General features: G+C 34.0%; 3 protein-coding genes across 4 annotated transcripts in view; 1 reads left to right on the top strand and 2 right to left on the bottom strand.

Annotated features, from left to right (window-relative positions):
• The window catches only part of LOC145939656 (coiled-coil domain-containing protein 142), a 4,677-nt gene extending 1,297 nt beyond the window's left edge, over positions 1–3,380 (bottom strand). Inside the window, exons 1-10 of the mRNA XM_083044128.1 lie at positions 3,173–3,380; positions 2,844–3,064; positions 2,502–2,634; positions 2,171–2,316; positions 1,827–2,014; positions 1,466–1,657; positions 1,224–1,363; positions 757–1,041; positions 559–675; positions 115–268 (exon numbers count right to left, since the gene is read on the bottom strand). Coding sequence (XP_082900254.1) covers positions 115–268; positions 559–675; positions 757–1,041; positions 1,224–1,363; positions 1,466–1,657; positions 1,827–2,014; positions 2,171–2,316; positions 2,502–2,634; positions 2,844–3,064; positions 3,173–3,343 — 1,747 coding nt within the window. The 5' untranslated portion in view covers positions 3,344–3,380. The remainder of the gene's footprint in view (positions 1–114; positions 269–558; positions 676–756; positions 1,042–1,223; positions 1,364–1,465; positions 1,658–1,826; positions 2,015–2,170; positions 2,317–2,501; positions 2,635–2,843; positions 3,065–3,172) is intronic.
• LOC145947020 (tubulin alpha chain) overlaps positions 1–7,000 on the top strand; it is a 23,248-nt gene extending 16,248 nt beyond the window's left edge. Inside the window, exons 3-6 of the mRNA XM_083056820.1 lie at positions 4,752–4,971; positions 5,106–5,407; positions 5,716–6,297; positions 6,527–7,000. Of these exons, the coding sequence (XP_082912946.1) occupies positions 4,767–4,971; positions 5,106–5,407; positions 5,716–6,297; positions 6,527–6,766 (1,329 nt within the window). The 5' untranslated portion in view covers positions 4,752–4,766 and the 3' untranslated portion in view covers positions 6,767–7,000. The remainder of the gene's footprint in view (positions 1–4,751; positions 4,972–5,105; positions 5,408–5,715; positions 6,298–6,526) is intronic.
• Positions 7,001–7,145: 145 nt separating this feature from the next.
• Nipp1 (nuclear inhibitor of protein phosphatase 1) lies at positions 7,146–9,883 on the bottom strand. Of its 2 annotated transcripts, none has more exons than XM_083057689.1 (6): positions 9,744–9,883; positions 9,547–9,607; positions 9,292–9,445; positions 8,895–9,133; positions 8,559–8,762; positions 7,146–8,472 (listed from the first exon to the last, which is right to left on the bottom strand). In XM_083057689.1, the coding sequence occupies exons 1-6, from the start codon at positions 9,770–9,772 to the stop codon at positions 8,110–8,112; spliced, it is 1,050 nt and encodes a 349-aa protein (XP_082913815.1). In that variant the 5' UTR covers positions 9,773–9,883; the 3' UTR covers positions 7,146–8,109. The 2 variants fall into 2 exon arrangements, with proteins under 2 accessions (XP_082913815.1, XP_082913867.1); XM_083057741.1 differs by having other exon boundaries at positions 7,150–8,472; positions 8,895–9,115.
• Positions 9,884–10,260: the final 377 nt, after the last annotated feature.

Consider the following 10,260-nt stretch of genomic DNA (forward strand, 5'->3'; position numbering starts at 1 on the left):
TTTGGCGCAATAATATGCGACAATAAAACTCATAACTCACGTGACAAACTTTAACAACAATTTTAATATAAACATATTTTTCTTAATATATAATATAAAATAAGAAAAACATACCAAAGTAAGCTTCCACGTAAAGACTGGCAGTTACCGGAGGTACGCTACTATTTTTTCTCCAATAATTCGATTGTGGAAAGCACATGTGCAAATTCGCGAGGCTGATTACACGACAGATCTTAGCAAGCGTGTTGGTGCACTTAACGGCACAAATCTGCAAAAACAAAGAAATTTAAAATTATCTGCAATTTTTTAGATAGCAGATTTGTGTTAAAAAATCTATCTTTTGCAGAGGAATTATTTTTCTCTCAGCTTTTAATAAATTCGATTTATTTTATAATATAATTAATTGTTTTATAATATACTTTATAATATATATGATTTGAAAGTTTTAAGATACATGAGTATAATATCTTCTCCGCGCGAAGCAAGAAACTTGTTAGATAAATAAAAATAATTCTTTCTATTTCTTTAACATTAGAAATCGAAACATATATATTATACCTGAAGCAATTCGACATTCGCCTTGACTTCGGAGACGATCTTCGCTCTCATCTTCGTGCACACATATACTTGAACACTAATAGAATCCGCAGACAATGCGGTCGTATGATCGGCGAGCTAAAACAATTATAAAAAAAATTAATATAATAATGCATTTTTTGTACAAATTACAAAAAAGAACAATGAAAAGAAGAATACCTTGAGATAAGATAATTCTTCAAGGTAGTTCACTATGTCACCCTTGACTAAAAGAAAAAACACATCAAGGTCCCAAGTATGGGCTATAATCTTGGCCTCTTGAATAGCCCATAATCTTGCCGTGTGCACCGAATGGTCCATTCTATGCAACACCACGATCTGCTCTGATAATGGTAGCTCTATCAAAGGTGCTCCTATCACCCATTCGCCGCCGATTTCGCATTCATTGCTGAGGGTAACCAGCAAATGAAATAACTCGACGAACATTTGGCCCGTGTCGGTTCCCTAATGTATAAGAATGCTAATTATTTATCGTCATCTATTTTTTTATTTAATGTACAGAAAAAGTTCTTTTTTTCTTTTTTTTTATTATCATAAATAATTTAAGCAAGCCATTTGTCATTCTATATTGAATAGATAACATTTCCCTGAAATTTAATTTAAAATTTTCCAAATAAGATGTCAACCTCTGTAGATGATGGTTTCGAGAGGCATTCGAAAGCCGAGGTGTAAGCTAGTCTGAACATTTGATCCCAGGCAGTGATAGTTGTATGGTACCCGAGTGCATCGCATAAATTCTGCAGCGCTGATCTAACTGTAGGTGGAACTGAAATTTTGAAATAGATATGTAAAACAGAATATATATCTTCTTATATAAACGCGAAAAAAAAATATTTTCAAATATAAGAAAAAAATTTTTTGGTTTTACTTTCGTTTCCGTGAATGAACTGTCGCAACCAATCCTTAAGATGCTGAGCACCGTGACTGTGATGAGTTGCAAGGGCTTCTCTGGACCACCACAGTATCACATGATCCAAAATGCTGGATAATGCACCCCATGCAATCTCCTGATAGTAGTTCTTTACTTTCTTTATCGCGTTGCTTCTTAATTTTGTTTCGCCTAATAGATAATATGCATCAATGTCTACTATCAATATTTGATTGTCGTATATCAAAAATTTTATTGATATATTTCTCTATATTTATATTGCTTTATATTTATATTTTATTTTTATATAATATGTATATAAAACACTACAAAATGATTTTTAAAATTATTAAAACTGTACCATTGCAAGTTTTTAAAGCATCTGTGCCAAGCAGTCGCGGAGAAATCCCGTGCACAACATTTAAAAGTTTAAGAACTTGCTCGTTCTGCGTATTTACGATTGTCTGCACACTTTCGATATCGGATGCCTCTATTTCGGATGTCGATGTCGCACTTGCAATTGGTGGCGTTAAATGTCTCGTAAGAGCACTATAGTTTGAGAAATGTAATAAAAATATGTTTGATTACACAGAATTATACACTTGCTTATAAATATTATTTATCTATCTAATAATAGTTAGATATAGTATAGAGATATATAAGATAATAATACTGTGATGATGTATGTAATTATGAATCGCGAACCGATAAATCTCGATGCTGGAGTTTTCTGAAACGTCGACATCGTTCGTCATAGATGTTGGCTCTATTTTTTCATGAGGTTCGTAATTTGCCAGAAGGCAGTCGATAAGTTCATGACAACATTCCTCCGCTCTGTTTTTTGCTAATATCTAAAATTATTAATGTTATAAATTTTCCCTATCGATATTCGACATGATGTTTTAAAAAAATGTATAGGTATTCAATTTAATAATCTATGAAAATAAAATATATATAAATTCTCTGAATATTTTTCGTATTAAAAAAGTTAGAATTAACAATAAAACACGTTAGAATTAAAAATTAAGCTACTCGCTTGCAATATTCTGGTAACAGAGATCTTCTTCAACGGCTCCAACATGGATGGACAATCATTGTAAAAGACATTGACGGATGAATCTGATACGTTTCGATCCACATCGAGCATGCTGTTGTAAGCATTTACCAATCTGCAATTTGCTAATTCTGTCATTATCTTGCAATATTGCAGAACTTTTAAGTTTTATTGCTAAATCCTGACAAATAAAAGCTCCGCGAAAAAATGATAGGAAATTAATTCTGATATTAAAGTGCAAAGTAATAAAATGAAAGCAATCGAATTAAAAAGAGTATGATATAATTATAGTATAATAGCAAAATTATTTTTTTTTAATTTTACCTAAATGTTATTCTTATATTCTCCTCACTTTTACAATCAACGATGTTAGTGATTAAATCTTGAGTGAATTTCGCGACTATATTGAGCTTGCGCTTTAATATTATTGACAGATGATTCATTTTATATTTATATATCGGATGTGTGCTTAATTTCTTCGGATTGCACGTTAATTTATAATTCCTTATTAATTCCTCCAAGTTATCAAGTATTTCATCAAACACCTATAAAGCGAATCAAGCAACCGATTATAAGCATTTTAATAGATATTCCATTTTAAAATATTTATTGATGATGATAAGAGGTCTCTATGCTACAAAGGCAATTCCGACCTTCTGATCGCAAATCCGAGCTTCTGCGAAATCCTCGATGATTAAAGCTATGCATCCTGCGAGCTTTCCCATTCTCTCATCCAGAAGAGAAGCATCCACGAGCCATTGGTCGAGGAGGCCATCGGAAAGCGGTAGCCACTTTGCGATATTTGCTCTGTAATTAGTATCCATGCGTTGCTGATTTTGCGCCAAGATTTCCTTAATTAGATTTTTTCTTCTCAGTCAGCACTTATTTAAAAATTTTCTTTTATCGCTCTTGGGATTATGTTGAAATCCTCATTAATTAATCGTGTTCTCGAGGCTGCATTTTCAATATTTATTTAAGCGAATTATTCACATCTTTTGCTTCGCGAAATTTTTGTTCTATCTAATTGATGAAATCTTGATCAACGAATTGATTACATATCACTTTTACAAAATCACGCAAGGCAGTGAAAATTAATGCTACGTAAATTGATTGTGTAAAAAAAGCTATAATTAGTACAATTGGTCATAGGAAATTGATTTCTAGAAGAAACTGCACAATTGTATATGCAATTATACAGAGAGGGAAGCAAATATATTGTTGCTTCGAGACAATATTGTTCAACCACATTATTTGTTCCACATTTTATTCTATTTTAAAGATAATATTAACTACTGTCACTCTTTGGCTCCAAATGGCAAGTGTTGCACCAAGCGTTCTTTGTTGCCACGGATACCTGACGCATAGTAATGAGAATATACATATATAGCATGCAACATGCTTTAAGTCGTTTAAGATTTAAGGGATAAAAAAAATGAGCGGTCTCTTCAATTATTCAGATACCCAAATCTGTCGTAAACAAATTTTGTGCAAAGCGACAAAATTTTGCAATTATAAATTTAAAAAAATTTGACAATGTTCTCGCTGCATTTAACTAAAGTACAATAATTTCCGATTGGAAATATCAAAATGCAAAATAAAACGATGTTAAAATATTGCATAAAATTTTGCATAATATGACATAATAGGTATACTTGCATACTATATCTAATATCTGAAAAATTCTTAAATTATTTGCATCCAATATCGAGGAAGTGCTTTTTTAAAAAAGTATAATACTCAAGCATAATACTGTAAAAAAAATATGTAAAATTACATAAAAAATGTGTAAAATTATATTTATTATTTGTGTAATTTTACATATTTTTTTTACAGTGTACCTTGTACGAAATATCCGTCTAAAATTGTTCATTCGATACAACTTTACACTCTAAAAAAAAATATTAAATTTTGATTCCTCTGAAATTCAATCATAATGGTTACCAAGGCAATCAAAAATATAAATTGCCACAGTGTTTTTTTCTAGAGCAGCTCATGGCCGGCTTCCAAATTTGTCGTGTTTAAATTAAAGACTCAATTAAAATTTCGATTTGACGATTCATCTAAATTTTTGCTGTGTAACATCAAGAGAAATTAATTCAAAAACATATCAAAATGGTATAAGATAAAAATTACGTTTTCTGGATAACTCTAAATAATGAAAAGTAGAGATGTATCTCATGCCGTATATTGTCAATTTGTTTTTATAGCTAATAAAAATATATTTTTGTTTAGCGCGAGTGTATATCGATGCACGTGGGCCAAGCGGGCGTCCAGATGGGCAACTCCTGCTGGGAGCTGTATTGCCTGGAACACGGGATCCAGCCGGATGGAACTATGCCGTCCGACAAAGTCTCCGGTTCGAATGATTGCTTCAACACCTTCTTCAACGAGACGAGTTTCGGCAAGATGGTACCGCGCGCCGTGATGGTCGATCTCGAGCCAACTGTTGTCGGTCAGTGTTTGATAACATTGTAAATATTAGGATAATTAAGCGTAACGTATAGCTCTTTGTTTATCAATATATAATAATACACATCCATTTCAGATCGTATCAATTTTTACATCTTGAAAATTGCTACTTTCTAGATGAAATTCGAATGGGAACATACAAACAACTGTACCATCCGGAACAATTAATTACTGGTAAGGAGGATGCCGCGAATAATTATGCCCGCGGTCATTATTCCATCGGGAGCGAGGTGATCGAATCAGTGATGGACAGAATACGCAGATTGACCGATCAGTGTACCGGTCTGCAAGGCTTCTTCGTCTTCCACTCATTAGGAGGTGGTACAGGATCGGGTTTCACATCCTTGCTCATGGAGAAGCTGTCCGACCACTACGGCAAGAAGAGCAAGTTGGAATTTGTTATATATCCGGCGCCGCAAGTGAGTGTTTAGAACAGTTAATTTTATCTATTCTTGCGAAAGAATTTCTTTAATTTGATATAATCCCTCTCTCATTTAAGATACATAAATTAAAATTAAAATTGATTTTACAATATCATCTTTTTTTCTTTCTAATGTCGTATTTCTCTTAAGAGAATTAAAATGAATAGAGATGACAATAAAATAAAATATAGATAGGAATTGCAGAGAGCAATCTAAAGCCAACATCTCTAATTTCGAAAACTAGTATAACTTTCCAATATAAAGACTTATTGCAATATAATTTTAAAAAATTCATATTTTTTCAGGTATCTACGGCCGTAGTGGAGCCTTATAATGCGGTATTAACGACGCATACGACAATCACTCATTCCGATTGTGCCTTCATGGTGGACAACGAGGCGATTTATGAGATTTGTCGGCGTAAGCTTGGCATCGAGCGACCCTTATACGCGAACTTGAACCGGCTGATCAGCCAGGTTGTGTCGTCCATCACCGCATCCTTGAGATTCGACGGCGCCCTGAACGTCGATTTGACCGAGTTCCAGACGAATCTGGTGCCCTATCCCCGCATACACTTTCCCCTGGCGACCTATGCTCCGGTGGTGTCGGTCGAAAAGGCGTATCACGAGGGTATGTCGGTCGCGGAGATCACTTCCGAGTGCTTCGAGGCCAACAATCAGATGGTCAAGTGCGATCCCCGCGAGGGCAAATACATGGCCTGTTGCCTTCTGTATCGTGGTGATGTCGTACCTAAGGACGTCAACGCGGCGATCGCCGCCATGAAGGGCAAGAGCTGCATCCGCTTTGTCGACTGGTGTCCCACGGGTTTCAAAGTTGGAATCAATTATCAGCCGCCTACGGCTGTCCCAGGTGGCGATCTCGCGAAGGTATCGCTGCTAATTCTAAACATTCTCGGAAAGGGAAGATCCCTTTCAATTTAAAATATTAATTCGCACTAGTTTAAAAAAAAAATATATATATTAAAGTTTTAGATATATTTATATAATTTCTTAAAAATATCTAGACTTTATTTAAAGCTATAATTATAGAATTTTGAATTTATAATTCATAAACTTCTGACATATTACGTAAAAAATTAAAATTGTACACGCACAGGTTCAGCGAGCTGTTTCCATGTTGTCTAACACGACTGCTATAGAAGAAGCATGGGCCAAGCTTAATCACAAATTCGACTTAATGTACAACAAGCGGGCGTTTATTCACTGGTACGTAGGAGAAGGTATGGAGGAATTGGAATTTGCAGAGGCGCGCGAGGATCTCGCAGCACTTGAAAGAGATTACGAGGAAGTCGCCCTCGAATCGCCATGTACGCCGAACACACCATTGGAATATTAATACGCGTATTTTTGGAGAATCTTTCAATAAGCTGGCATGTATATTTTTTCGCTGCCTGACGACTAAGCGAAAATTATCACATAGTAAAATGTCACATTACACCTTACGTTAAATTTTTTATGTGGAGAGAAATATTTCGTTCATTTTCGTATATACATATATAATTGTCACCGCGCATACTTTTATTTTTATAGACAGGTTTTTTTTTGTAAAAGTTCTTGTAGCACACAAGATATATATATATATATATATATATATATATATATATATATATATATATCTGCACTCTACAAGTCAATGTATATATATATGTAGATATATATATATATATATATATATATATATCTGCACTCTACAAGTCAATGTTTCATTGTAGAAAAAGTACATATAGAACGAACGTGTGAACAATCATGTTTTGTACCGAAAAACTTTTATCAAATCAAAATAATATAGATCTGCGTAACACATACACAACATTCGTTCTTTTATTAACTTCTTTTTTGGTATTCATATATTTATAAAAGTATGTTAACGAAATTTCTTTATACCTATTTACATAAAATTCATTGCACTTGAAGCAATAATAATATACAGGAAATTATATTGAAGTTTGTCACACAAATGTAATATATTACATAATGATAATGCTATTATTGAATAATTATTAATTCTTCAAGGATGACGACAATGCTAAGGCTAGGTATAATTTCTTAATCAATTTCTTATTTCCATAACAAAAATATTTAATAAAATAAACACTAAGCAATTTTATTTCTATCGCATTATAAAAGTAAATAGAATACGGATATACTTGGAGAACTTAACTCGTAGAACTTAAATACAGAGCCCAATATTACCGCTCTCATTAAGCTGCTCTAAAGTCACATATCATTATCACATATCATATGATAACTTTAGAGTGCTCACTGAACATTGTCGTCAGTTTTTGTAACAATAGATTCTTACTACACAAGTTTGTGTTCTTTACACCAAATATAAATTTTTTTACACATTCGCTTTAAAATGATACTTGCCATAATTGTTAGAATATAATCTTCGAATATAAAGTTAAAGCAAAATAATGGGCAATATCATATTAAATATTTTAATCAAGTTAGTCTTTTTGTAATATTTTTACATGATTCGTGATACAGGACAAGACGTCAGTATCGTCGAAAATACAACCTTGACAAACTTGACAGAAAAAGTCATATGAAAATCCATAATATATAATATATATGAACAATTCCATATGAACAATTTCTGTAAGTAAGATTGATAGCTCTCTCAGAAAATCTCGATGATAGAACAATAATTATGTGTACGAACCGTAATTCTTTCTATTATACAAGGAGCGTTGGTATTGGTTTTTTCCCAGGCCATGCCTCTTTGGCGTACTTCTTCTTCTTCGGCTCCATCGACCGCGGTTCCGTCGTGCTCGGCAGATGCTCCTGTACATGCGGCTCTTCCGTCTGTACTTGATTTGGAGTCATCTCCACCTCGGGCGCCGGATTAGGTAACGCAATACCGAGCCGTGACGTCAGTGACGTGAGAGCCGTAGAGAATGGATTCATTGACATCGAGGACGGTGTAAACTGTTCGGGAGGTAGATCGTGATAGAGTTGAGTGGTAGACGTAGGTTGCATATGCTTCAGAGGATTGTGATCTTCGAACAATGATATGAGACCTCCTTCCATACGCATTCTCTGCGACAAAAAAAGCATAAAGATTAAACTCATTTTGTAATTACATCCCTTTTCTTGTAATAATCGTACGAGATCATTATGCATACCTTGCTAGGAACAACTGTCGTTTGTATAAGATTACGAAACCTCCCGACTGACGGATCAACGTCTTCAGGGTTAATCACCTCTTCGTCGTCGTTGAAGGTGATTCCCTTTTTTTTTCGTTTGCGCGTTGGTTTGTGCATTTCATCGTCCGTTATCCCAAGCATTGAGATTCGTCGATTGTGAGCTGTGTTAAATTCCGTCAGATTCTAAAAAAAAGAAAGAGAGAATTATAATTGAATCATATATTTTAATATAAGAGTTTGAAATATTTACTATAAGATACTTAATATAAGAGTTTGAAATATTTACTATACATCTGCCAAGTTTTTGACACATACATCTAATTCTGTTTCTGTTTCTGGTAGACCCAACAAACCACCGGCATCGATATCCTCAGATAATTTCTCTAATTCTTCGATGATAGGTCTGGCACCAGTCTGAGGTCTTTCTCTAATTATATAATATCGAGTAGATGCTCCAAAGTGAAATGTACTATCAATTGGTAATTGGGTTGGTTTGTGACCTTCCAAACGTAAGTTTCCAATAAAGGTACCATGTGCTGAAAAGATTGGAAAATCTTCATGAAATAAATATGAAATATCTTTGAAATAGAAAATATATCAACTCTTTATAAACAGAGTTATCGATAGTAAAAACAATATTTTTTCCTTTAAACATTGATTTTCTGTTAGAAAAAAAATTGCATATTAATGCTGATATAAAATGTATACTCACTGCTTCCCAAATCAACTAGAAATGCCCGATTGAGATGTTTGTGATAAACAAGAGCTGCATGAACCCGAGAGCAAGATGCATGATCGATGCAAAAGTCATTCATCTGTTGGTTGCGTCCAAACAAATAACATTTCTTTTCATCTACCATAAGTTTCTGCAAAGGTATATATTTATGTTATACATATCAGTAGTTTGAGACATGACAGAACTCTGAAGAAGTGACATGTTACACGCAATTAATGCAATGTGCTTTACCTGTATCAACTTGTCATTCTTCAATACATCCAGATGCAGTCCTACTGGTGGCTTTCCGGCCCTGGAAAGGGATACAATGTATAAGTAACGTAATGTTCAACGTCCTTACCTTTTTGCATAGCGAGAAAAATCGGGGACGCGTGATTGCGTAAAACATACAAATCATTCGTCGAAAGTTTATTGACGGATAAACATACCAATTTGGAACCTCGTAGTGATTAGCCATTGTCGCCAGTTCACTTGCGCAACAATTTGTTTTCTTCGGTTTCCTCTATTATCCGAGAGTAGAGCGACAGATACACTTATGAATTGTTGTGCATACACACGTACGCGGTTAAAAACAGGGGATACTAGACTCTCCCTTCTTTTAGAAAAGGAGAGAACGATTTTCAGCGCCGTCTATCCCCCGAAAGTCGTTCCTCCTCGTCGAGTATGGTAGAGTGTCATCAGCGACTTTACAGGGGTAATATTAGATTTTCCTCATTTCCACTTGTATTTTTCTTCCTATTTTTTCTTTTAATCGAAATTTGCACATCTATTTTTTTCTATTTTTATATCAGTAAATCTCACATTTCTCTCTTCGGCTCTATATTTACTTTCCAACAACTTGCTTCTCCTGTCAAAAGGGCTTTAAATATTTATTTTATTTTAAAAATGCAGCAAGTGTGTAAAAAGAGAGAAATGCAATATTAATTATACCTTTTTTCTCTATTT

The sequence above is a fragment of the Prenolepis imparis genome, unplaced genomic scaffold, assembly GCF_030444845.1.
Source record: "Prenolepis imparis isolate NDT839.2.m4 unplaced genomic scaffold, iyPreImpa1.0 SCAF_1, whole genome shotgun sequence".
Classification (NCBI taxonomy): domain Eukaryota; kingdom Metazoa; phylum Arthropoda; class Insecta; order Hymenoptera; family Formicidae; genus Prenolepis; species Prenolepis imparis.